The sequence below is a fragment of the Rhamphochromis sp. 'chilingali' genome (genome assembly GCF_963969265.1).
Source record: "Rhamphochromis sp. 'chilingali' genome assembly, chromosome: 8".
In the NCBI taxonomy this organism is placed as follows: Eukaryota; Metazoa; Chordata; class Actinopteri; order Cichliformes; family Cichlidae; genus Rhamphochromis; species Rhamphochromis sp. 'chilingali'.
Genome location: NC_137935.1, coordinates 6,244,046 through 6,271,858, shown reverse-complemented (window position 1 = coordinate 6,271,858; position 27,813 = coordinate 6,244,046). Strand labels below are relative to the sequence as shown.

The 27,813-nt window shown below is 39.3% G+C and overlaps 2 protein-coding genes across 6 annotated transcripts; one reads left to right on the top strand and one right to left on the bottom strand.

Annotated features, from left to right (window-relative positions):
* The first annotated feature begins 292 nt into the window (after positions 1 to 292).
* Positions 293 to 4,562, top strand: LOC308400456 (THAP domain-containing protein 5-like). The gene is made up of 5 exons (XM_080888158.1): positions 293 to 493; positions 2,368 to 2,551; positions 2,950 to 3,767; positions 3,882 to 4,068; positions 4,183 to 4,562. Exons 1-5 carry the CDS (start codon positions 420 to 422, stop codon positions 4,300 to 4,302), a joined length of 1,383 nt encoding a protein of 460 aa, XP_080744284.1. The 5' UTR covers positions 293 to 419; the 3' UTR covers positions 4,303 to 4,562.
* A 741-nt stretch (positions 4,563 to 5,303) lies between these two features.
* Positions 5,304 to 25,977, bottom strand: gipr (gastric inhibitory polypeptide receptor). Of its 5 annotated transcripts, none has more exons than XM_080888911.1 (15): positions 25,521 to 25,974; positions 23,316 to 23,411; positions 13,685 to 13,781; positions 13,372 to 13,479; positions 11,757 to 11,875; positions 11,381 to 11,487; positions 10,918 to 11,071; positions 10,419 to 10,578; positions 10,210 to 10,270; positions 9,823 to 9,892; positions 9,506 to 9,594; positions 8,514 to 8,652; positions 8,368 to 8,409; positions 7,780 to 7,872; positions 5,304 to 6,962 (listed from the first exon to the last, which is right to left on the bottom strand). In XM_080888911.1, exons 2-15 carry the CDS (start codon positions 23,367 to 23,369, stop codon positions 6,777 to 6,779), a joined length of 1,479 nt encoding a protein of 492 aa, XP_080745037.1. In that variant the 5' UTR covers positions 23,370 to 23,411; positions 25,521 to 25,974; the 3' UTR covers positions 5,304 to 6,776. The 5 variants fall into 5 exon arrangements, with proteins under 5 accessions (XP_080745037.1, XP_080745036.1, XP_080745038.1 ...); XM_080888910.1 differs by having other exon boundaries at positions 25,526 to 25,974; XM_080888912.1 differs by having other exon boundaries at positions 23,316 to 23,434; positions 25,527 to 25,974.
* Between the last annotated feature and the right edge of the window lie 1,836 nt (positions 25,978 to 27,813).

Here is a 27,813-nt window from a genome sequence, read left to right as displayed (position 1 = left end):
AGGCTGTGTTGAAGAATAACAGCCTGAACCCATTTTCCCAGCAAAATATAAAGAAACGACGTCGTTTTTCACAGTACTGTATATTTATGTAATTCTATCACTTTTGGGTTTACTAACGAAAGAGTCCCATAAAACAACGAAACAGCTTATTTCCTGAAACAACGTTTAAAATGTATACATCTAGAAAAAGTCAAACAGTTTGCCAACTCATCCGCGACTCCTCAAGCAAAGCTGCCTGCTTCCTGTGGGCGTGGCGGTCGCGCTCGTTTGACGTCGCAGACTCCCAACAGCTGATCCTCCTTCGTCACCTAAGGCGCCACGAGTTTACAACACAGCACGAGTTTCACAGACCTGTTTCACCTTGTTATGAACTCAGCGGGACACGAAGACAGCAGCAGAAGTTACCGTAGCGCTCCGAGATGCCAAAATATTGTTCGGTCCCAAACTGCAAGAATGACTCCGCGAGCGACAGCAACAGGAAAAGCTTCTACAGGTGAGCAGGTGTTTTAAAACGGTGTTAGCAGGCCAGCTAAACGCGATGCTCAGATGAGACAGGTAGAGGCGCAATCCAACTTCCAACTTTTTCCTGTTCGACGGGTTAGTGTCACAATCTCGTTTTTACTGACGGAAAATAACAACCGAGGTTAGAAAATCTCCGCACAGGAGACGCTTTTTATACGTTTGATAAGTTTGTGTCTTCTACTTCTGATTTTGAAGAAGCCTTCATTTAATCAACACAGCACTTGACTTGATTTAAGCCAGGCCGTCAACACGGTGAAGTCTCGATTAAAGCAAACTTTTAATCAAGACATTTTTGTTTATATCAACGCTGTCTGATTTGTAGCTCTAAGGTATTCTGGTGAGTAAGTTATATTGACAAGTTGTGCAGAAGAGCAGGCAGAAATAGTGATGTGTCATCCTTATCTTTAAGCTGATGCACTCCTAGAGCTGCAGAACCATTGTACGATATTGCAGCCAGTATCAACGATACTTTTAACTTATAAAGGCAGCTTATGTAGAGGACAGCAGTGGATCAATATGCTTAATCTGAATACTTTGACAGCTAATTTTATTTTATTTTTTTACACCTTATATTTTTAATTAATTAAGTAGTTAAGTTAAAACACACGTCTGTGAAGGTTCTCAGTCATCCAGGTCATCGTAGTCTAAAGGAGCTTGGAAAGAAAAAAGTCCGGACTTCTTTGAGTTGCTTCAGTTCAGAACCGAAGAAGCTTCTCGGATGAGAAGAAGTCCAGACTAAAAGAAAAGAAGCCCTTTAGACTAAAAACACACATCTCAAAATGCTTCACCTGTTTTGAAACATTTTATTTTATTTTATTCTGGAGAGTTTGAATGTGCCTGCTTGGAAAGCACTTTGTGTTGGTTTCTACTGTGCTGTATATGTGAATAATGCCTTGACAGTTGACACAAACGGTATTACTACATTATTATCGTAGTTAGTTCATACTTCATTTGTTAAGTTCCAATAAAGTATTTCATATATATCATTGCCATGGTAATCAGTCTTCTGGTAACATCTGTGATGACCAAGAAAACTTTGAAAAATATCTGACACAAAGATACTGAAACATCACTTTTACCACACCATGATGATGTTCGTCTGGGTCTTTATTAATTCCTACACGGATATTTGCAGTATATTTAGTTACAGCCATAAAATACCTCCACAGGATGCTCCTCTGCCTCACTCACTACAGCCTACACGTGTCTACTCAGTCTGGGTCACGTGACTTTACAATAACAAAACATGGCAGCAGGAGGGGGGAGGGGCAACATGTGCTGGCATGTCTGTTAAAGTATCAATCTGCCCACCGCTAGATTGTGTAAGTCGCTATAGCATGCAAGTAAAGATTCAAAAGATGAAACATCCTACGAATAAAATAAACTTTTCAGCAATAATAAGAGTACCTCAAGAATATTGCCTAACACCTTGGCTGTTTTGGGGATTTATTATTTTTTTTGTTGTTGTTGTTGTTGTTTTTGGCTGTGTAATTTCAGTATCAGTTAATGTCTAAAAGAACATGCAACAACTTCACAGATTTCACAACTTTACAACAGGTTCACAGGTTCAGAACAAAAGTAAATATGAACACAGTTACACTAGCTGCAAGCTGCTGCAAGATGTAGTTGGTCAGAGCAAGCCAAAATGTGATGAGTCCACAGAGTCAGTCAGTTACCTGATCAGATCATATCAGATGCACTGATTTGCACTGTCCAATCACTGACACACACACAATGTAAACTGAGTTTTAGGAAGCTATTTTCTAGTTGCACATTAATATGAACAATTTCACTTGAAGGAAGCGTGATCAGTGTTTTACGTGTGTAATTTTCATTGTTTTCTAGGTTCCCTCTTCAGGACCCAGTCAGGCTGCAGCAGTGGCTGAGAAACATGGGACGTGAGAACTGGGCTCCCTCTCGGCACCAGTATATTTGCCACGAACATTTTGCACCTTCATGCTTCAAAGTGCGATGGGGGATCCGTTACCTTGAGAGAGACGCTGTGCCCACTGTGTTTCAGGAGGCTGAGGTAAAGCAAAAAGAAACTAAACTTGATTTTTAGTGTTGCAAAGTAGCGCCAATTATTTTACTGAATGCTGAGGTCTTGTTTTAAAACACAGGAAAGTTTCATTCTCCTACCTGGATTTTAGTTTAAGCAGTTTACCTTAGTTCATAAGGCTCGAGAGCAACTCTTGCAGTATTTTAAGTAGTAATAGTGTTATTGTAATTGTGGAGATTCTATGCTAGAGTCACACAGCATTTGTTTTTTCTTGAACAAAACTAACCAGAATCATACAGAATGCTAATACAGAAGTTTTTGTTGCTTACCAGAATATACAATAACAAATACATTATTTTATAGCTTCTATCTTAACATGGAGAGTTAAGATAAAACCTTGTTTTATGCTTTTTGATTTATCTTTTTAGAAACGGAAAGCCACAGACGATGGCGAGAAGAAAACAAAGCGTCTTCGAACTATCTGTAATCCAAGCGTATCGGTATCAGATGACAAGACCATGGTTTTTGACACAGCAGACATGCAAAACAAAGTGCACACTGTGCACCTGTATCAGATTGCTGTCGATCCATCGCAACAAGAAGAAACCAGCTTGGTGCAACTGAGTGATGTTGGAGAATCTGACTGCTCTTTTGAGCCAGAACTAGACTCACTGGCAACAGTAGACAGATTAGAAACGGGGGTAAACTTCCCTTTAACTGTTTTACACACAATAGATCATCTAAGTAACAGTGGGGAGAAGACAGAGGTTGTACTTATGTCTGAATGTCCTGCTGGGGAAGGGCAAGATGAGCTTATGAATGAAATAACTGCGGCCATTTTAACTCGGGGACACAGGCTGGTAGTGAATGACTCCACCCTTGAGTGCACAGATGAGGCTGTGGCTTTAAGTGGAGTTGAAGATGTGACGCATACCACAGAGTTGTTCTCAGATGGCGACGACGGCAACCATGAAACTCAAGTCATTGCCTACTTCGAGACGATACCGAATGTTTTACCCAAAGACACCTTTACCCAGTTTACCTTTTCACCAGAAACGGTACTATCATCGGCTCTGAGCTCCACACCCATCACATCCACTCTGCCTATAGTGTCCAAACACGCAGCACCTCCCCCCACATCCCTGGTCCTCACTTTGGAAAGACTGGATTCTGAAGGAGGAGAGGGAGATGAAGGCAAGTCGGAGGACGACGATACAGAGCAAGATTACCAGCTCGAGGAGCACTGGTGAGTTCTGATGCTTAATTTAAATTTCTTTTTTTTCATTCAATGAAAGAGTCTTTCTTATATCCCTTTGCAGTATTATGGTTTTTAGACTCTCTATTTTTATTACATCATCAGCTACCACAAGAACAGTTTGAGTAAGGAGCAGCTGGAGGGAATTGTGTGTGAGCTACAGAAAAAGGTCAAAGTGCTGCAGCAGCGGCACCGAAGACACCTGGAAAAACTCGTTGGACTGGAGAACACGGTCAGCCAGCTGAGACAAAGCAATCTGCTGAATGAAGAGCGACTGCAGTTACTGGAGAGGGTATTTATTGGAATGAAGTTCAGACTGGCAGCTGTAGCTGTCTTCCAATATATCACTTGAAGTCATTTAAGTTTTCATTTAACTGAAATAATTTTTTGTCTCTTTGTTTCTCAGGCGTACATGCAGACCAACGGAGCAGTGTCTGATGCTGGTGAGACGGTCACCATCATCTATGAGGAGGACGATGCTGCTTACTTGTATACACCACTGATAGATACAGAGGCAAAGCTGTGAGGCCTGACTGACTGCGGATATCCCATCTCTGCGTCTGTGCCAAATAAATAAATAAATGAAAGAATAATGGAGCTTAAGCTGTTGAAAACAAAACGCTACAAAATTTTGTTCTTTTCAGTTTTGTCTCTAATCCAGAAAAAAATATATGAAATGTGACTGTGGGTTAGTCCATCTGCTGTGAACTTTCAACAAATACGGATAAATAGTGGGACAGTGTGGTTTGTGGTAATGTACATATAATTAAAGTAACTTCAGTTTGGGTTCCTGTTTGTGTAGTTTTTATGAATCCATATATTTATTAAAAAAAACCCCAGATTATTCAACCACTGAAGTGCATCTCATGAGAAGGAGTTGGATATAATTATCACTGACGGCACTGAAAGGCAGGCTGAAACAAAACAAATGAGTCAACACAGAACACACCCTGTTTTCTGAATTGCAGTTTTGGTTCTTGGAAGTTCACTCTCATTTTCCATTACACCGAGAACACCATGTAGTGATTTGATCTAAAAGGCATTTCTTATATATTTATGTGTAAATATGTGCCTGCTTGTCTCCTCCTACCTTTGTCCCAGAGATTAAAGTCGCTACACTTTATTGAAGGATGCCCCAAATCCCACTTCATTTCAAGTGTCTTTGTCTAAAAGAACTGATAGAGAGCCCCAGGTATTTAACTAGTTTGTTTTCCCCTTGGTGGTGGTCCTGACTGTTGTTGACCCACTCTGAGCTCACATGTGTTGTCACATGAGGCAAAGTGTGACACAAGGCGTGGGTCATTATGTCAGAGGAGCCACCCTTTGGGTGACATTTCCTCGTCATGTGAGTCTCAGAAGTCAAAATTATAGTGGGGTTTTAATCCCCTTGGTAGGGTTCTGAAGATTGCATTGTAAGTGGCTGACAGCTGGTGTCGTTAACCATCACTTCTTTTTGAAAATGGTCGTCCTTTCACTCCTCTGTCAAAGCACGCGCTTCCTTGGTCCAATAAGCACATCACTCAAGACTCTACAACTAGTCTTTTTATTATTCATGTTATTTCAGTTACAATCACTGTATGTTTGTGACATTTGAATATAAACAGTATATCTAGTAACACTATATTATTAAAAGTAAATCGATAAGAAAAGTCACGAACACTGTTACATCTTATATCATAAAACACAGCAGTAGTTGGACTAAAACAAAAAGTATATATTTAGGCCAAATGTCACATTTAACTAACCTTTCAAAATCTGACTTTTAGACAACGACAATTTAAATGTACATTACCTCACCTACTCCCCTTTTTTGGAAGGGGAGCTAACATTTTTTCCCACATTTGCTTTACTAGTATTTAAAAAGAGAACATAAGTAGTTTTTGTTTTGTTTTTTCCCCTATGGAAATGAACATAATGCTAATAGAGAATCTATGCTATAACTTTGTTCAATAAAACCTGTAGCAAATTATGTATATGATGTAGAGTTGAGACATTACTCAACAGTAGAACTGCCAGCAAAATAAGCAGTTCATTAAACCTGCATGATTTCATAGGAGTGTGAAATTCTCCCTTTTACAGTGTGTTTTCTGTTTCTGTCACTAGATGGTGGCAGTGCCAGTAAAACCTTACTGGATTGTTCATCTGGATTGTTACAATTTTAAGTTAGTTTTACACACATTTACAGTGACAGATTATTTTTTGAAAGAGGGATTTAACACAGTCAAAGTGGTTCAAATAAGACCAACACATCACATTGCTTTTTTAAATAAATGACTGCAAACAAGTTTTACCTTCATTACCAGTGTAATATTTTTATGCAATTAGTCTTGTTCTGAGTATTCATTTTTTGCTTAATTGCTCTCATTTATCAGTTGCATTATAAAAGTGGAAATGAATGTCTAAATATGTTCTGTGGGGAATTGAATGAGCTATTATAATAACTTGCAAAAGTACCTTGGATGGCTGCATGGAGAGTTAAGATCCAACCGTGCACAGTAAGATAGATAATATTGTTAATTGAAAAAAATTCACATCTGCTTGAATAGCAAAAGAAATAAAATAGTTATTTCCTCTGTGTGAATAAAATGAGAACTGCTTTTTTATGCTGCAGGATATGACCCTTTAATTGTCCACAAAGTGACAATGTCACTGTTTTATTTTATGTTTAATCAAGTGCTCAGAGAAGGGAGTCATACTTGAGATTCACTCTGTTGCCTTGAAGAAATACAGAGCAGTCAAAAAAATGCCTGATGCCTAAATACAGATCCACCTACAGAGGATAACATAATATAACCCTCTGATTGTGAAAGCCATTTGTGCTGTGAAATCTTGACCTTAGTCAAAGAGTGTCTTGATTGGACATGCTAATTACTTAAAGTTTCAAATTATTTAAGAAATATTAAGACCATTTTGAATTTTTTAGCAATACATTTCATGTAATTTCTCATCATCCTCTCCTCTATCCTTAGTATGAGCAGCGACATGCCAGGAAGTTTTCACCTATTTGTCTCCCATCTTGTCTTGGTGGTAGGCGTAGCAGTCAGTAGTGGGAACCTGAGGGTGAGGAGCTGGTGAAAGAGAGGTGTGGGGCATAGGAGAGAGGTGGCTGACCTCTGGGCAGCCGTCAGGTAGCTTGTAAAGAGACAGATGGTGACACTGGGAAGATGGAGGCATGCTGACAGGAGTCTGCATAAAAATGTAAACACAACTATAAGCACAAAAAGGAAGAAACCATTTTAATTAATTTTATTTCACTGAGTCAGTGAACAAGCATCGTGCTGATTAATAGCTTACAAATGGGCACATAATCAAAATGTGTGGCCTTGGGAAAGGACTAGGCTAATATTTATATTACAGCATGTATTATTTTCAAATATTAGCTGATAATCACATTTGAAGAAACATCAGTTTTATTAAAATTTCTAGAAACTTACCAGCACAGTGTGAAGGTACAGGCAAGCCCCTAATCAAAGGATAACTAGCTACCTTCTCTTACAAAACAGAAATTCCTATATAAATCATATGTCTTTTGCTCTGCCTGTTTTATTAGCCTTTATGCAAGTTTTCAGTTTCTCTTTAATGCACAAATTATATAAATAACACAGCAAAAACCACTGTAAAATAAGTTTTTTTTTTACATTATTATTATTATTATTATTACATTTACAGCATGTTATTGGCACTGGTTGCCACTGGACCCAGGTCAAAATTTATCCTTTATCTGAGGGCTGGCAAACTTTAAATTGAGGCAGTGGCAATATAGAAAGCTTTCAGTGACAGTAGGAGAGACCTTATTTCCCTAAGGCGACCCCTGACTCCACTCACTGCAGAGGCAAGTGACATGCATGATCCTATTTAAACAAACCTAAGAGCAACAATAAAAGCCACAAAAAGCACAACCAACTAAAGCAAGATGGCGGTGAGAAGAGGGGAAATAACGATTAAATATGATGCTGATTAGCTAAATGAGGTGGCTTCCTATGTACACTGTATTGACACCCACCTGCAGTGTGTTACTGTCACTATTTCTCAGTTCATCTAGGTAAGTCAACCACAGCTTCAGCCTCTGCCATGTAGCCTTTATTTCTGCTTGCACCTGTAAGAAAGGGGAGGAAAAGAAGCTTGAAATAGGATAATAACGAGAACTGAATTTGGAAACTTGACTTAGAGACTGGGTTAACGACTAAGAAAATGAAGAGGCTAAACACTGCAAAGAGTGTTTGCAAGTAAGGGAAATATCTCAAATGCAAAAGCTAAAATCTGCAAAAAATGAGTAACACATCCTCTGCTGAACATGAAAAACATTTACAAGAGACGCATGTCTTGATTCTTAAACTGTAGAACATATGAACGACATCAAGACCAAGAGGGCCTGCACCTTTTCTAGTGTCACCTAGTCCCTTTTCACTCCAGATGGGCATTACATTGACTTACATGAATTTCTCGGCTGTCCATTCAATTCAGCTAACTATAACCTGTACGCTGACCTTAAACAAGCCCCGCTCTAACCTTAAACTGAGGCTTCATTCAAAAATGTAATGATTAATATTATGAGAAGTTTGTTTTGTCCACCACATCACATGCTACATACCTCCTTGTTGACAAAACAGTACAGGACGGCTACAAGTAAACCCTGTAAAGAGTTTGTATTAGAGGTCATTTAGTAGTGTTTTGCTACTTTTATCTGCAAATTATTATGATGGTAAATATTATCTAGGTGCAGATTCTTGATTATACCTGAAAAGAGTTCAAGAAGAGCTGGAAGAAGAGGTTGATATTGTGAAAGACTCCATCTGTTTGCACATTCGTCAACGCCGCAAACACAACTTCATGGATCCCCAGCAGAGGGATCAGGGTCAATGTGGATTTGGCCAGTCTGGAGAGAAACATGAGAATCAAATGTTCCCTGGTGTTTACTTGTTGAACTGTCATTAAACTCACTGAAGCAGTGATATGCTTTTGTAGGCAAAGGTTATGTCAAGCGATGTAACAGAGTTCCCTCACTTGTCTTCTCTTAATTACTGTCTGTATATGTGTGAGTTTTGATCTTTACACTTACACACAAGATTCTTACAAAAAAGTCTATCAATTAGTTAATTCATGTTTTATTTTCACCTGATTTTTGTAGTTGCTAAGCAAAAACGAAAGGAAAAAAACCTAAAATTAAACTAAATTAAAGATAGGTGAGCAAATTAGGTCAAACATTAGATAATTATGTCAAGACAACAAGGAGATGAAAGCACCTTCACTCATCTTAGTGCTAATAAAAAATTCTCACTATACATAATGCAGTTCTCAAATCAGTAACGCTTTCCCTCACCCACATTAGACATTCCAGGCGTTTTTACACACAATGCTATGGTTACTACACATACTTCACTACTAAAGATATTTGTTACTGTGTTGAGGCACTTCTAACTTGAATCTAAAAAACTCATCAGCACACTCTCTCTCTGGAGCTCTCACTTCTCTGGATACTGTATTAGTATTTCCAGTCAAGTTACTTCAAGTTTTGTTCAAATATTTATACTGTCAGAAGTTTACACACTCTCACAGGTTTACTTGGAACACATAGAAATACATACTGTCAGTCTGTGTCACAGGTGCATGTGACAACATGTTATGAAAAATGCCAGAATGACTTTTTCTGCTGTGAGAATTGCGGCGATCGAGAAAAACCGTATCTTTTGTCATTGTCAGTGTTCATTACTTTGTTGTTATCTACATACCTGAATTTATAGTCAGTATATCTCATCTGATGGGCTTTCAGTTTAGATATAAGGATCAGAATGATGCGAATAAAGATGAAGAAGTTAACCTGAAAAGATAAAATAAGAGAAACAGACTCATTAGTATATTTATTTTGTAATTATTATTTTAGTCATTTTAGTTTTAATTTGAAAGCTGGAGGTGATATGTAGGTGACTATGATGTACAGAGTGCCCCGCCCCCTGTAGGTCACAGGGCTGTTTATGGTCACATAACTCACACATGATTGTTCATACTGACAAATTTACTTTATAACCTTTATATTTGTGTCTATTACCATTATGGCCAGGAGAATAGGGATACGGATTATACACCAGTAAGCCATGTTTTCATTTATTTCCCAACACCTGAAAAACACAGACATTGCATGAAGATGATAAGCAGTTTTTATTTACTGAAGTGCTCCATTCTGACTTCATGCATTGTAATAACATATGCATTATGTATATATTACCATTACATCAACACTTTTTTTTATCACGGTAAAAGCATGGAGACTTACTACAGAACAAAATGGTGTTAAAACTACTGCATACATATACTAAAGCTATGATGTAGAGTGTAGTTAAGAGATTAAAGAAGAGACGAGAAAAGAATACAAATAAGTACAAGGCAGCACAAAGTCAGCAAAATAATTATTAAAAAAGTCAGACTAAAAGTTCACCTTGTGTCTTCATACATGTAACGTACAAGAATCCAGGGAAAGACAAATAACACTGGGGTGCCTGAAACAACGACAGTTCAGGTAAGCAGAGAAAATTCAGGATTGTGAGATTGACCTAACCAATTTTGCCATAATGTGAGCCAAGCCTTTAACTACTTCATTTCCTTTGTGTTGTATGTAGCTACTTTTGTCTGGTGTCCTTGGCTTACCCCAGCCTATCAACAGATATCCACCAAAAAAGCAGTTTTCAGAGAAAGCCATCAGCGCCAGCAAGTTGTGCAGATACAGGCCTTCCACGAGAAGCCAGTAGTAGTTGGCTCCCACACAGTAATGCATCAGCACTTGAGCCACAAGGCAGCTGGACAATGCCTAATATTTAAGTGTGTTTTTAGGAGGAGATACAAAAAAGTAGAATTAAGAAATATCCGTCACTTCTAACAGTTATGAATCTTCAGAGTCCCTGGCTATACTTAAGTCTATATGAGGAAATTAAAAAAACTGCCCGAGTAATGAACACTTTTATTTTATAATGTAACAATTTATAAAGTCAAATTAATAACTAATTATCACTTAGTATTACTATATGTTATCTCGCATGAATGATGAAGCGGTCCAAGGAAGGGGTGTGAAATATATTCAACTATGTCATCTGTGAAATGACACATATATTAGTATCACTGAAATAATACAAGTTTTTATGCTTATAACCTGGTTACTGTTCACTTCAAAGATTTCCCTGTTGTCTGCGAACTCCAGGTAGGTTTTACCCAGTAGAGCATCTTTAGTCAGGATGGAGAGAGCTCGCAGAATGAACGACGCAAACAAGTTGCTGTGGATGTAGTTTCTGGTACAGTGGAGCTTACTGCAAGTTTCACAAAGGTTAAATAATGTTAAAAACATAATAATCACAAAACAAAGTCAGCCTGCTAAACATGTGGCTCATAGAGAGTGAGATTGATTTCACTTTTCGTTTCAAATTTTTTGTAACAACAGAGCTTATAGCTGCAGTGCTAAGGCTCATGTAATTTCCCCATGTTTCATGGATTATTGTTGTTATGGTATTTGCACTTGCAAGAGCTTCACAGCTCTAGTTAAGAAAAGTTGGTTTTGAGAAGAAAGTCTGCTTAAATGCTACTTGGAGAAATGTTAGAGTATGAGACAGATTACCTACCTGAAAAAGAGAAGAATAATCAGAGCCACACAGAGACTGACCAGACTGAGAGAGTAGCCCACTGTGTACATGACCCGAAAGCAGGCATAAATAATAATTTGCTTCTCCTACACAGAAGAAAACAAAAAGACAAGGGTGGGTTATTACTGTGAGGCCACTAAATATGAACCTACGTAACTTCCTTTTACTAAACCCTAATTGTTTTAAAATCTGTTATTCAGAATAGTTGTGCACTTTCAAATGGAAAAATAAAGCATTGATTCTACTGATTTTGCAGTTTCACACTTTTTAAATTAATTTTAAATCAATTCTACTTTGGTGACAGTTTTCTGATTAATTATTTTCTGACCAATTTTCCCATATGCTCCTGGCATACCTCCTCCTGTTGGCTGTCCTCAGGTTGGCACTGAGAATGATCCCTCCAGGTTTGACTGGAGTTTCTGGTGGCCCATTTGCCATCAGGGCCACACTCACGCAACACAAAGCCACTACGCACTACAGGAAAACAGAAAAGAGGCTAAAACACATGCCTGTGATTAAAACAATGCTTTTATCTGTGTGTATATAGCCTGTTGCTATGTCCATGTGTTTTTGGATAGCGATATTTTTTTTAATCATTTATTATCTGTACATCACTACAGCAGATTTTAAAATCAAATATTTAACATGGGTTTAAAATACAGTCACTTATTTGGACATTGGATAGAAGTATTGTTTTGAATATTTGAATAAGTATCAGTTGTAGTCATTTAAGTCACCGAAGTCTAGAACCCATGGACATGCCCAAATAGTGGATTTTGTTTCTTGAAATGCTCTGCCAGATTTTTACTGCAGCCATCTTCAGTTGCTGCCTGTTTTAGGTCTTTTTGCATTCAGTTTTTTACTGAATAACGGAAAAGCTGCTTTGCTCTGGTGGGTTTAGTTGAGGCGACTGACTTGAAGAATATCCCATTTCTTTGTTTTGAGAAGCTCTTGGGTTGCTTTTAAAGCATATTTTAGATCACTAACCATTTGCACTGTGAAGTACGGCCCCATCAGTTTTGCAGAAATTGTCTGAATAGCAATGACTGTGAGCAAATAGAATAGCCCTGTACACTTCAGAATTATCCCTGCTTCTTCTAAGAGCAGTCACCACCATTTTATCAGTAATCAGCAGTTATCAGTAACCACCAGTGACCCGGTTCTAGTGGCAGCCATACATGCCCATGCCATAACGTTATGGCCTCCATATTTGACAGATGATGCAGTATGCTTTGAACTGTTTCTGTTTTCCCATCATTCTGGTACAAATTAATCTTGGTTTAATCTCTCCAAATATCAATGGTTTTCCAAAACTGTGCCGGCTCTTTCATGTGTATCAGTTTGTATCAGAAGGTGGCTCTTAATTGTAGACTTTTACAATGGTACCTAATCTGCATTCATCCATCTTAGTTATGCTCTGTGGTCTTTCTGACCTTTTAATGTTGTTGAGTTCTATACTGTGTTCCTTCTTTTGGCACACTTAAAGTTTTGCCGTCTTTCTTATAGGTTTATTTTGGGTTTTTTATTTTTTATTTTGTCATAATGATGGCCACCATGTCTGTCACCTTCATCTCTTTGGACCTCATATTGAGAATTGTAATGAACAGTTATCAAATACAAGTTCAACACTTAAAATCAACAATCTTTTATCGGCTTAAATTATCCCAACATAACAAGGGAACAGCTCTCACATGGCCATGAAAGTGTTTGTCAGTCCAATTATTTTTTGAGCTTCTGAATGGCTGTAATTCCAAAACAGTTAATAAAGTTTTTTATTAAGCTATTTGAATTGAATCGCTAAAAGCTAAAGGTTTGCAAGTCACATAGTCACATCTGAGTTGTTTCATTTAAAACTCATTGTTGTGGTGTGCTGGGAAAAAATGCAGGAAAATGTGTAATTGTAAAAAAAAAACAAAAAAAACCTTTACCTAAATGTATCTATATATGTGTGTTTGCAACCTGGTACCTACCTTGGTTGTACCAAGGTAGGTACCAGGGGCAGGGCACCTTGACTGTAGAGTTGGGTTGTCCATCTGACCAACAAGCATATTCGTCAAACATACGACTGCATACCAATTCTGGAGACAGAATAAGAATGAATGAATTGTGTTTTATAATCAGTCGGTGAGATGGATGAATGTTCTATAAAACTTTCACCATGTTTGCACATTTATTCTAAATTAAATGATTTAACGCTTAAATTAATGGATTATATTTAAGCGTTAAATCTAATTAATGTATGTTTTAGCATTAATATGATTATTGAGCATATGTGTGGATTACCGTCTGGTCCGGGTTCTGCGCTCATCCTGACCAGACACTCATTTCTGTAGCGGATCCATTCTGCCACCATATCTTCAACAGTCCTCGCTGATATACTCTACACACACACACATACACACAAATGACCTGAAATGATCATTTATAGCCACTAAATACTAAACCCAACCTGTACCCTCAGTCAGACCCAACCACTTAAGCCTAATACCAATTTTAACCCTTAAACCAGGTCTAAACCCACAAACACCTCTTTGAATGTGGAATGTGAAAATGAGGACTAACAGAAATGTCCTTTTGGTTTCAAATTGGTATATTAAAATACAAAAGTGAACATATGACAATATTTTAGCTTTACATTAGTCAACACTTGCATTTAAATTACATGACGATAAAGGACACAAGTTCTGTGGCTTACAAATGACTGAGATTTAAAATCATCTATATACTTTTTTCCTTTGCATGTGTAACCCACCTAAAATCTGCCTCATGAAAATGAACTGCTGTTCCCCAAGAATGTCAGTAGGTGGCACTATGAGATTGTTTAGTGCTTGTGAACTTGAGTTGAGAACTATAGAGAAGGAGAATAGCGCTAAGGCTACGTATGCTGGTCGGAGCTACTCACAGAGTTTTTCCTTAACCTTTTTCTTGAACAAGGATTGTGTGTGAAGACACAAATTGGATTTTACTTTTCCGCTTGTTGGGAAACGCGGACACTTTTTGTTGATGCTGATGTACCTCTGTTTTTGTGTTTTTTGTTCATTTCCGGTGAGTTGACTAACTGCGCTAGCATAGCAAGCTAATCGTTAGCTCAGTATAATGTAAATTTCATGTGTTCCTTTTAAGTGCTGTATTATCTTTTTATTTCTTCACTTGTGAATGTTTTAAGCCAATCGGAAATATTTCTTTGGAAGCTAGTAGGTAAGTTTTATTTATTGTAATGAGATGATAAATATGAGCAGTCTATGGCTAAATAGTACTGCGACCACGTTTTGCACTTTCCTCGTGCATCAGTAATGTACATTCTCTCAATTCATTGGATTGATGTGACTGCTGTTCACAAAATATGAGATTTGAGTTAAATTTGTATGATGTGGAAATTGTTTTAAGGTTCTTTGATTAATTTTATTATTGATTGCATTAAGTCGTTTTATACAAAGAGTGAGAGACATTTGGTCACTAGTGTTGATTAAGTTGTTATATGATATTCATGTAAAATATGTTCACTGCCCTGTGCAGGTTGGTTTTTTTGTTGGAGTCTAAAGTTGCGAGCCAGGATTCCGGATCCCCAGCTGCGATGCAGGAAAGATTTCCAGCCTACTTAGAAGTGACAACTGCGTTACTTCTTGACAGATAAGCTTATGAGATCTCAGAACAATACACTACCCGGGTAGTACTACTAACATTAACACTATACACACACACTCACACACCTGAACTGAAAAGACTGAAAAGAACTCTGAACACTGAACTCTGAACTCTAAAACTGAATACACAGACTGACAAATATGGACAATTGGAACTGTTGTGAACTGTTGAATGACTGTTTTTGGTTTTGTTTTGAATAAATGTTGACTGTTCTTTTAGCTGTGTGTCATTCGCTCCTTAGTCGATTCCTAGAGGCCATAAGCCTAAGATCCTAACTTTCTCTACATTCAGTAGTGGTAAAGTATCGTGTGTTACATAGTACCTTTTCGTGGCGAGCCAGCCAGGAGCGATTAAGACACAGCTAATATTGAAATTATAGCATTCTGCAATAGCATAGTTAATTTTGAGATTGTGATTTATTGTGATAAGCTTTCAACTAAGACAACATTGAAAAGAGATGGATTTGGTACAGAATTACGGGGTGGATTTTAAACGGTCCATCAGTATTACTGGAGTTACTAGTTTCGATTCTGATGCTGATATTATTGCTTCCTTAGAGAAGTATGGGGTGGTAACAAGGATTCTGAGGGTCCCAAATGCACAACCAGATTGTGGGGAAACTGTTATTGCTGAGTTTGAGTCAGAGATTACAATGGGGGATAACGAGTCAGATTTTCCCCTTGAGATTGAAAATGTGACCAACAAGAATGTAAAATGGCAGGCTAGTCGCATTGAAATACCAGCACTCCATCAAACTCCAGACCCTGTTTTGGCTGACTCAAGTGATGAAAGTGTTGACAGTTATTCTGACCACAGTACTACACCCTTGATAAAGACAGAAAAGTTAAAGTACAACCACAGACGGCCCCTTACATCCCAGCCAGTCACCCATTCAACTAAATCTCAGACTTGTAGAGTTGTTAAACCAAAGACTACTCCAACCAGACTTCCAGTGGTGACAGATGAAGTAACAAACCCACCAGAGATACAGCGTATAGTAGTGGAACATGTAATCAGAAATGACTCTGTCGCTACACATGGCCAATCCAAATGGTTACGCTCATTCTCAGGCCGTGTGCCAAAAACCCCCGGAGAAGTGGATTTTGAAACGTGGTGTTTACATGTTGAACTAATGTTCAATGATGGCACTCCAGTTGACATTCAGCGGAGGAAAATACTAGAGAGTCTTCTTCCCCCAGCATCAGATGTTGTGAAGCAACTTGGTTATTCAGCACATCCACGAGAATATGTCAGGCTGTTAGATTCTGCATATGGTCTTGTGGAGGATGGTGAGGAGATATTTGCAAGGTTCCTGAACACAAATCAAAATCCAGGTGAGAAAGCTTCTGATTACCTACAGAGGCTGCAAGCTCTCCTTAACACTGCTGTAAGCAGGAATGGTGTGATTCCAGCAGATGCAAGTCGACATTTGCTAAAGCAGTTCAAACGGGGTTGCTGGGACCATAACTTGGTCCTGCAACTGGAACTAAAGAAAGAGACCACGCCTGAGTTTGCAGAGCTTCTGCTAGAGCTGAGGACTGAAGAGGACAGAAGGGCTTCTAAGCTGGACCGGATGCAACGTCATTTTGGGCCTACCAAGATAAAACCAATTGCACACATGCATTCTGTCCCTGACTTCCCACATCACACTGACCCAAGTGCAAGTGTATTGCAGGCCTATATCTCTGAAACTGAGAGTCTAAAGAAGCAGGTTGCAGAACTGCAATTGCAACTGATGACAAAACCATCTAAAAAGCAAAGAAAGCGACAAGTTAAAGCAATGGAAACAACACAAGAGCCACCCGTACCTGTAATTGAAACTCTGGTACACCAAATTCCACCACGAACCCAAGTGAGAGCTGAGCCCAAGGCTTGGTTCTGTTTTAGGTGCGGTGAAGACGGCCACATAGCCAGGAACTGTGAAAATGCTATAAACAAGGCTGTGGTTGATCAAAAGTACAAAGAACTAAAAGCCAGACAGGAAGAATGGAAAGCCCAGCAGCAGGGTCAAGCTTTAAACTGGAGCAGGTTCCGGTAAGGGGACATACGGGAACCAAGAACATTCACAATAGTCCCAAGTCAGAACAGAGATGTCAAAGTAAACAACAACATGCTGAATCCATTCCGAATCACCTTCCAAATAGATTAGTTGGATCAAGATCTCTTGCAGAGGTTAAGATTGGGGAACTATCACATGGTTGCCTCATTGATTCAGGGTCTCAGGTTACCACAATTTCAAAATCATTTCAGTTGACCCACTTACCTTCTCATCCTCTTTTGCCATTAAATGATCTGTTAGAGGTTGAAGGTGCTGCAGGCCAAATTGTCCCTTATCTTGGGTACATTGAAGTTGACATCACTTTCCCACAGAGTTTCACGGGGAAGGACAAAGTTGTAACTATTCTAGCTTTAATTGTCCCAGATCACAGAGCAAATTCGGAAATTCCAGTCCTCATTGGTACAAATGCCCTTGACGTCTTGTATGAGGACTTCAATGAGCAAATGACCATTCCTGAGCATTGTGCTTACGCCCCTCTCATTAGACATTTGCATGCTATCTACAGAAGTAAAACAAAAACTGATAGTTTTGTGGGGACAGTCAAGTCACAATGTAAAACCAACTTAGTAATTCCAGCTGGTCAGAAAATAGCCTTAAATGGTCGTGTCAGAAATGTCTGTGCAGGCCCTGGATCCACTCTTCTAGTCGAACCCCACAGCCGGTCCAGCCTACCAGGTGGCTTGATATTTTCCAGCTATGTAATGTCAAAGCCACGACAGACATCCTTCAAAGTTCCCATTCTCCTAAAAAATGAGACAACGCATGATATCATTCTGCCAGCTCACCGTCCTTTGGCAGCGATATCTGTCCCACTTTCAGTTTCTCCTGCGAGGTCTGAATGTATGAATCGAACTGGAAGTTCAGAGCAGAAACATGCTCAGTGTTACACCACCCACGAAGTACAACCAAGTGACAAAATCCAGTTCGATTTTGGTGACTCACCCCTGTCAAACGAGTGGAAAGACAGGATCGCCGAGAAGCTGAATTCCGTGTCTGATGTTTTTGCTAGGGGTGAACTTGATTATGGTCACACCACAGTGGTGAGACATAAGATTCGGCTCTCTGATCCAACGCCTTTTAAACAAAGGCCAAGGCCCATTCATCCCTCTGATTATGAAGCTGTCCGCCTTCATTTGGAGCAGCTGTGCAACAGCAACATTATTAGAGAGTCCGAGAGTCCATTTGCTTCACCAATTGTAGTTGTGAAAAAGAAAAATGGGCAGATCCGCCTTTGTGTGGATTACAGAAAGTTGAACAACCAGACGATCAAAGACGCTTATGCCTTGCCCAATATAGAAGAGGCATTTACAGCTCTGTCAGGATCCAAATGGTTTTCTGTTATGGATTTAAAGTCTGGATATTACCAGGTAGAGGTGGAAGAAGAGGATAAACACAAGACGGCTTTTGTCACACCCATGGGGTTTTGGGAATTCAACAGGATGCCCCAAGGAGTCACTAATGCTCCAAGCACTTTTCAAAGAGTTATGGAGAAATGCATGGGCTCCATGAACCTCAAGGAAGTACTGGTCTTTCTTGATGATCTTATAGTGTTCTCCAATACTTTGGAGGAACATGAAGAAAGGCTCCTGCGAGTTCTGAACAGACTAAAAGAATTTGGTCTCAAACTTTCACCTGAGAAATGTCACTTTTTCCAAAAGTCAGTGAGGTATTTAGGACACATTGTCTCAGAACAGGGAGTGAAGACTGATCCTGATAAAATATCTGCCCTCACCACATGGCCCAGACCCACAAACCTGTCAGAACTGAAGTCATTTTTAGGCTTCACTGGCTATTATCGCAGGTTTGTCAAAGACTATTCTAAAATTGCTAGGCCATTGAATGATTTGACAGCTGGTTATGTCCCTGCCAGGAAGCTGAAACACCACAAATCACCGTCAAACGGCGACTTGAACAGTCCTTTTAATGAGAAATGGACTCCCTCATGTGAGGAAGCTTTCACGACCCTCATTGAGAAGTTGACATCTGCACCAGTGCTTGGGTTTGCTGACCCCAGAAAAGCCTATGTTTTACACACCGATGCCAGTTCACATGGACTTGGTGCAGCCCTATACCAGGAAGAAGATGGTCGGTTAAGAGTCATTGCCTATGCTAGCAGAGGGCTGTCTAACTGTGAAAGAAGGTACCCCACTCACAAACTTGAATTTCTTGCGTTGAAGTGGGCAGTTACTGACAAGTTTGCTGATTATTTGTATGGAGCTGACTTCACTGTCATGACTGACAATAACCCACTGACCTACGTGTTAACATCTGCTAAACTTGATGCAACTGGACATCGATGGCTTGCTGCTTTGTCGAATTTCAATTTCAACATACAGTACAGAGCCGGAAAAAGAAATCAGGATGCGGATGGATTATCGAGACGGCCGCATGTTTCTGTTGAAACTGATGACAGTACAACTGCTGAGGATGAGAGAGTAAAGCAATTCATTGCAAAGTTTACGGAAGAGGGAAATAGTGCAACATTTCCAAAGGATGCTCTAAAAGCTGTATGCGAGAAGCACCAAGTACACATATCTCCTGACACTACTTACCACTACTGCTACTACTTACCTGCTGCAGTGGAGTGTTTGGCAGTGGATGCAAGTGCGATACCTGACGAGTTTGTTCAAGCCGACATTCTGACTGGTACTAGCACTCTTCCTCAACTCTCCCAACAAGATTGGGCTGCAGAACAAAGGCGTGACCCTATAATAAGCAGAGTCATAGACCTTGTCCATACAGGAAAACGCCTTTCCTATCGTCTTAGGCAAAAGGAGGAAAGGGAAGTCCAACTCATGTTAAGAGTACAGGATCAGTTGTCCCTAATAGATAATGTCTTGTACCGGAAACGAGTGAGCCAGGGCCAGACTCTTTTTCAACTAGTGCTTCCGAAGGAGTACAGGGAAGTAGCTCTTGAAAGTCTTCATGATGCAGTAGGTCACATGGGATTGGAAAGAACTGTTGACCTTGTGAGAACACGTTTCTTTTGGCCCCGAATGTTCCTAGATGTTGAAATGAAAATCAGAACATGTGAAAGGTGCATCCGCCGCAAGGCTAGAGCTGAGAAATCTGCCCCACTGGTAAATATTAAAACCAGTCGACCACTTGAGTTGGTGTGCATGGACTATTTGTCTCTAGAACCTGATAGCCGAGGAACAAAGAATATTCTGGTGATAACGGATCACTTTACGAAGTTTGCTGTTGCAGTGCCAACTCCAGACCAGAAGGAAAAGACCGTTGCCAAGGCCCTGTGGGACAAATTCATCATTCACTATGGCATACCAGAGCGGTTGCATAGTGATCAGGGCCGTAATTTTGAATCTGCAGTCATCAAAAACTTATGCCAAATGTTAGGCATAAAAAAATCAAGAACAACCCCCTATCATCCCCGTGGTAATCCAGTAGAACGGTTTAACCGTACACTGCTAGGGATGCTTGGAACACTCCAAGAAGACGACAAACTAAAATGGCGTGATCATGTGCAGCCATTGGCTCACGCCTACAATTGCACAAAAAATGACACAACTGGGTATTCACCCTATCAGCTCATGTTTGGGAGACAGCCAAATCTTCCAATTGATGTGGCTTTTGGACTTAATGTGAGTAGGCAGGACAGTGTAACTCACAGTGAATATGTGAAGAAGCTCAGGGAAAGCCTACAGGAAAGTTACAAACTTGCTGTGGAACATAGCGAGAAAGCTGCCCTACGCAATAAGTCAAGATATGATCTAAAAGTGAGAGAATCCACCTTGGAGGTTGGAGATCGTGTTCTTGTCAAGAATGTTGGAATACGAGGGAAACACAAACTAGCTGACAGATGGAGTCAGACGGTCTACAAAGTTGTAAAACAGCTCAATGACTCTCCTGTATATGTTGTTGCTCCACTCAAGTCAGATGGGCCTGAGAGGACACTGCATAGAGACTTACTGTTACCGTGTGGGTTTCTGTCATGCTCAGCGCCAATCGAACCCAGTCATGGAAGCCAAGAGAAAGAGACACCCAAAGGCGACACCTCCAAAGAGAATCCATTTTCTGAAGTTGAAGGAGACTATCATTATCTGGGTGATAATGACATTGTGGATTATGACTTTCCAGTAGTTTACGAAGAAGTCAATTACCCGGCTTTCATTACTGTCAGTGAAATCCCCAAAGCAACTGAGTCTGTGTCAGAACAAAGTGTGGACCGGGACGAGTCTGATCTAAACCCTGCAGTAAAGGAGTTTCATTCTGCACCCGTGGAGCTGGATGAGGGCGATGGTTCACTTCAAGGTTCTAGTGGAAATGACATTGGAAATGACCCTCCAATGAAAGAAACAGGTGTTATTGTTAATGAGGAATATTCATCTGTTCATGATTCATGTGCTGATATAGATCCAGCTACAGAAAATGATGTTGAACCTTTGGAAAAGGTTATTGACGTAACTCAGGAGCAGTACCAAACTGAAACAACCGGGTTGTCGGATGGAAAAGAGGGGAGTGATAGATATGGATTGGAGGCAGAAGTTGCTAAAGATGAAAAACCTCCAGAAACAAGAGAAATCAGGCGGTCAACTAGGAACAGGACTGAACCTAGCAGACTAACCTACAACACCTTGGGAAATCCCTTAACATTAGTGATGCATTCTCTTTTAAACAGTCTTGATCAGGTTTTTTCACATGCCCTTGACTCAAACCCTTCCCCATGTGTTGGTAGAGTAAAAACCATTTAAAGTGACTGCTGTCATGCAGGGATGCATGCCCATTTAGGGGGGGAGGGATGTAACCCACCTAAAATCTGCCTCATGAAAATGAACTGCTGTTCCCCAAGAATGTCAGTAGGTGGCACTATGAGATTGTTTAGTGCTTGTGAACTTGAGTTGAGAACTATAGAGAAGGAGAATAGCGCTAAGGCTACGTATGCTGGTCGGAGCTACTCACAGAGTTTTTCCTTAACCTTTTTCTTGAACAAGGATTGTGTGTGAAGACACAAATTGGATTTTACTTTTCCGCTTGTTGGGAAACGCGGACACTTTTTGTTGATGCTGATGTACCTCTGTTTTTGTGTTTTTTGTTCATTTCCGGTGAGTTGACTAACTGCGCTAGCATAGCAAGCTAATCGTTAGCTCAGTATAATGTAAATTTCATGTGTTCCTTTTAAGTGCTGTATTATCTTTTTATTTCTTCACTTGTGAATGTTTTAAGCCAATCGGAAATATTTCTTTGGAAGCTAGTAGGTAAGTTTTATTTATTGTAATGAGATGATAAATATGAGCAGTCTATGGCTAAATAGTACTGCGACCACGTTTTGCACTTTCCTCGTGCATCAGTAATGTACATTCTCTCAATTCATTGGATTGATGTGACTGCTGTTCACAAAATATGAGATTTGAGTTAAATTTGTATGATGTGGAAATTGTTTTAAGGTTCTTTGATTAATTTTATTATTGATTGCATTAAGTCGTTTTATACAAAGAGTGAGAGACATTTGGTCACTAGTGTTGATTAAGTTGTTATATGATATTCATGTAAAATATGTTCACTGCCCTGTGCAGGTTGGTTTTTTTGTTGGAGTCTAAAGTTGCGAGCCAGGATTCCGGATCCCCAGCTGCGATGCAGGAAAGATTTCCAGCCTACTTAGAAGTGACAACTGCGTTACTTCTTGACAGATAAGCTTATGAGATCTCAGAACAATACACTACCCGGGTAGTACTACTAACATTAACACTATACACACACACTCACACACCTGAACTGAAAAGACTGAAAAGAACTCTGAACACTGAACTCTGAACTCTAAAACTGAATACACAGACTGACAAATATGGACAATTGGAACTGTTGTGAACTGTTGAATGACTGTTTTTGGTTTTGTTTTGAATAAATGTTGACTGTTCTTTTAGCTGTGTGTCATTCGCTCCTTAGTCGATTCCTAGAGGCCATAAGCCTAAGATCCTAACTTTCTCTACATTCAGTAGTGGTAAAGTATCGTGTGTTACACATGCTTTTCTTTTATAGACTTTTAACATTATTATGGATACTCTTAGACCAATGCTTACTATCTGTTCACAATCTATATTCATTCTGGTAATCCCCACTAGGGCTTTTTGCAAAGAGTGCCTAATAAACTGGCATTTCACTGGATGTTGTACAGCTGCAGTTCTACAGCTACAGAGCTTTTTTTTCAAGTATCAGGTATCGTTTGGTCATTGCTGGCACAATAAAATACTTTACCACAGTCCTGTCGAGTAGAAAGAGGATGATGAATATGTAAGAAGCCTTCATCATTCAGAGGTGCACCAGGCTGGCCATGCATAGGTCATCACAAAGCTACAGAAGGTCACTCAGAGGTCATTAGTGAGTAAACAAAGATTAAATCAGGATGTGGTGTAACATATTCTATTCTCTACCTGTAAATACAGAGAAAACATTTTGACCCCATGAACGATTTTAAACGAATTTCTATTTGATCTGCATCCAAAAATCTAAAAAGTGGAAGCAGCATGCAAAGACTAACAAGAACTAAAAATGAAAGTGATTTCCATTTACTCCATGCTCTTACACCGTAACCAGCTGTGGACAATTTTACAGCAAAATAGAAAAAACTGTGGTGGTCAACCCCACTGACAGACATATTAGTGGAGCTCTGCCTTGCTGTGGCACAAATGCATAGTTGTGTTTTCATTTATTTAACTATGACAATAACTTGTCATCATGTAATTTCAGCTGTGGGAATTTGCTGTTCTTCTTCATTAGTGAGATGAGCCTCCATAAAGTGACTCTGTAAACACATTAAGATCCCCAAAGCATCAGAAATACCCACACAACTACACATGAGCCCGCATGATGCTGCACCCAACAGGTTTTAGTTTATGTAACAGGACTAGCAGGCTTTTGCTTGCTCTCTCTCTCTCACTGCACACATGATGAAACACATACAGTTGTGTTCAAAAGCTCATATACACTCATCATGCATATCATGGTCATTTTAGGCTTTTAATAATTTCTTTGAACTGTTCCTTTTGGAACGATTGTACACCATACATTTCTAATGACTTAAAAAACAAGAATTGGTTGCTTAAGTTTATTTATTTTAGATTTTCTCCAATCCACATAGACAAAAGTATCAATACACCCACTAATAATATTTGGTTAAACATCCCTTACAAAGTTGCATCCAAACCATATGGTTTTGTTTGCCTTCAAGACGCTTCTGACATAATTCTGTCTAAATATTTGACCACTCTTCTTTGCAGAGTTCATCTAAATTGAATGATTTCCTAACCTCTAGCAGCCTTTAAGTACAGTCAACAAATTTTAAATATTGTTGAGGTTGGAGCTTTGGGAAGACTGGTGCAAAAATTTAATGTTAAACCACTTTATCCATTCCAACACGAGTTTTGATGTGTGTTTGGGATCATTGTCCCATTGGAATATTCAGTTGTGTCAAAGTTTTGACTTTCTGGCTGCTGATTTGAGGTGAAGCTGAAGAATTTGGGGGTAGTTCTCCTTCTTTATTATTCAACCACTTTTTGGATTGTACCAACATCGTGCTTGATAGCTGATGCAGTGTTCTTTGGTTTGAAGAGCTCACCCCTACTCCTATAAAAATACCTCTTGTCATTTTTAGGAAATCGCTCAATCTTTGTCTGTCATGCTGGTGTTCCAGGAGTTTTGAGTTGTTCCTGAACATCCTAACCAATTTGGACTCATCTGAGGGTGACAGTTTGGGTTTTTTCCAGACCTTTACAGGAAAGAGGTGACACATCCAATAAAACTGATGATCCTGGATTCTGCAGGAAACCAACTGATTTGAAGGAACTCTACGAATTCTTTCAAGAGGACCTGAGGAATATCCAGCCAAGGTCCCTATGCTGTTACTGTGAACTGAAACAATAGTCTTAATAATATTTTATGCCATTACTGTGGCAAAAAGATTTTAAACTATCACTATCTAAAAATACTGTTAATTCTTAATTGGTGAACTTGTCTGCATTCATTTGTTATTTTATATGACTCTAAGGCTGAGAGATCATTGGAGAATTTAATGAACTATTATTGTCTTTTTTGATATTACTCCAACTCCACTCCATGGAGGTCAGAGGTCAGGAACTCAGTGTGCTTATCGGTTTCTACAACCATTAGACTGATTAGAATCAACTTTAGAAGGAGAAATTTTGAGAAAACAAATCAACACAGGATCTGTGGACATAAGCCAACATAAGGCTGTTGGTTATGGAAACACTCACACAACACTCTGAAATAATTTTGTCATTTGACATTGCCATGACGATTATAATTAAGGATTGATAATTATTAGGAGCTACCTATTAAACAAAGAAATATGACGCAGTCCCTCCTGCCCCCCTCCCAAAAAAAAGAATAAAACGCAAGGCACAAGTTGTCTTGTGTAAACACAATTGAAAAGTCGAAACATACCTCACCTCTGGGAAAATCACGTTTCTCCGTCAAAGAGACGAATGTTGAACAGGTCTAAATCAGTCAGCGGGAACTGTTCCTTGAAGCAGAAATCATATTATGCCAGTGTTTATATCCAATCAGCGCACACACGACCTCCCTCTGATGACTGCCAGCAAATCCCACCTTTCTCTCTCCCTCTCTCTCTCGCTCTGTATCTCTCTCTCTGTTTCTTAACCTTCAGTAATTTGTATCCTACCAGCCTCGGAGGAGAGATTGGGATCACTAGCAAACCCCCAGAATGAATGTTAGAAACTATGAATACATCCATTGCCTTAACTGCCTTTCCAATAGCGAAAGGGGGCTGGAGGCTATCACACGTGTTGTCATCAAGGGGTTGCTTGATTCTGGTTTTATTTAGTTTTTGTTAATTTCAAGTAAATATTACTTAAACTATATTAATTAATACTGTACTATATTAAATTGTGTACTTACCCTGTGAGGTATATATCCCTCGGGATGAATAAAGTATTCTGATTCTGATATATTAAGTGTTATATTAAGTATACCTACTCCTGCCAAAACATCTGAAGAAAAATATTTAAACCTAAAAGATAAAGAGAGATAAACTGTTTATTACACTAATGCAGGGTAATGTGGCGTGATAGTCTAGCTGTCACTGTAAAAAACAACAACAACAACAACAACAACAAAAAACAGGAAAGAAACATTTGTGGTTTTAACTATGGAAGTTGTAAAAAGAAAGGTACCATTTTTAGCTAGCTGGGGAAAGGTTTTGCACACAATGCCTAGCTTAATTTACAATTAAGAACATGTATTGAGATTATAGCAATTATTCCTTAACAGCAGCCACTAAGTAGTAGTACTATCAGCTCACGACACCCGTTCATTTCATGTTTTTGTGAGAAAACTCTACGGCAAATGCTTCTGTTGTTGGAATGAAGCTTGAATAGAAGTTGAAACTCATGTGTTTAATTTCCTGGGTTATCAAGGGTTGTGCATTCGGTCATAAATGCATGTACTGAAAATTAATCAATCACATCTCTGTGGGAAGTAGGAGTGCTGCAGCACCCCCTGTCACAAAATTCAGTCATGTCAGCTCCTGAAAAATGCAAAAAGTTGTTGAAACATTTTCAATTATCCAATAAGTTTATTGTATGTCTTGACTGCTGTGTCTTAAGAGGCCACTCAGTTAGAAGACTGTGTATACCTGACATGTTTGTCTTAAGTTTGAACTGTTTATTCTTGTCTGCTGTGTTCAGCGGAGTCGGAGCCCGTCCACGGCTCTGCTGGGGCCTTTCTCAGATAGATAATTGAACTGCATTAAAAACTGCAGGCCACCTGGTTTTAACTGCACCACAGACAATCCAGTATAAGGTTTGAACATGGAAACATGGATGTTGTACAAAATACCTGTGGTGTTATAAAGATCAGCAAAAATGAAATGACTGATTTTACAATAAATCACTTTGATGTTTACTATGTAAGAAACATTTAAACGGTGATAGCATTTTCTCGCAGAAACATTGTAACAACATGAAATAAATGGGTGCTGTGAGCTGATAGTGCTTTCAGGAAATGACTTCAAGTCTACAGTTGTGAAGGTGGATTATATGTGCAATGTCAACTATGTGCTGTACATTGTACATGAAGAAGTGTTCATTCACTATTGAAAATCTTATGCAAACAAAGCTCAAAGTCTCATAACTTCACACAGGTGTTTCCCCATTGCTGGTGAAAACTGTATAATATATAGTTTGCATTTAGCCTTTCTAATAGAAAACATTACTGTCAGGGCTGTGTGTGCGGGCAGGTGGAGATGTGGATCCAAATGCAGAACTCTGAGACGAAAATGTAACTGAAGACCACAGCTTTATTGCTGGCACCAAACAAAACGAACCAAACCATGAAACCGCAAACTGGAACACACAGGAATAAATCTGAGGGTGCGACGCTAAGCAAGGGCAAACACAGGGCTAATATACACAGGAAAGTAATCAGGGAATGGAAGATAGGAGGGAGACACAGCTGGGAGAGATCAGGGCTAACGAGACAGGGGGAGCGAAGCTGGACGCACTGACATAAGATACAATCCTTCAAAATAAAACAGGAAACAATACACAAGGACGCAGACTAAGAAACACGGACCTTACACGGGAAGAACTAAACCTAACCAGAATAATCTGGAACATAGAACATCATCAGCATCATCATCAAGAAGATAACCAAAAATACAAAATCAAACCAAAACATGAAAACTCAAAATACTGGGTCAAAACTGACCCAGAACCGT

What these genes read in the sequence shown, in the direction of transcription:
- LOC308400456 (XM_080888158.1), top strand. Translation starts at nt 420, where the DNA reads ATGCCAAAATATTGTTCGGTCCCAAACTGCAAGAATGACTCCGCGAGC. An exon ending in AACAGGAAAAGCTTCTACAG is followed by an intron (nt 494 to 2,367) that starts GTGAGCAGGTGT and finishes ATTGTTTTCTAG; the next exon opens with GTTCCCTCTTCAGGACCCAG. An exon ending in CTGTGTTTCAGGAGGCTGAG is followed by an intron (nt 2,552 to 2,949) that starts GTAAAGCAAAAA and finishes TTATCTTTTTAG; the next exon opens with AAACGGAAAGCCACAGACGA.
- gipr (XM_080888911.1), bottom strand. Translation starts at nt 23,369, where the DNA reads ATGATGAAGGCTTCTTACATATTCATCATCCTCTTTCTACTCGACAGG. An exon ending in TTGAAGTGAACAGTAACCAG is followed by an intron (nt 10,579 to 10,917) that starts GTTATAAGCATA and finishes CTTAAATATTAG; the next exon opens with GCATTGTCCAGCTGCCTTGT. An exon ending in GTGACAGTAACACACTGCAG is followed by an intron (nt 6,963 to 7,779) that starts GTGGGTGTCAAT and finishes ATTTTTATGCAG; the next exon opens with ACTCCTGTCAGCATGCCTCC.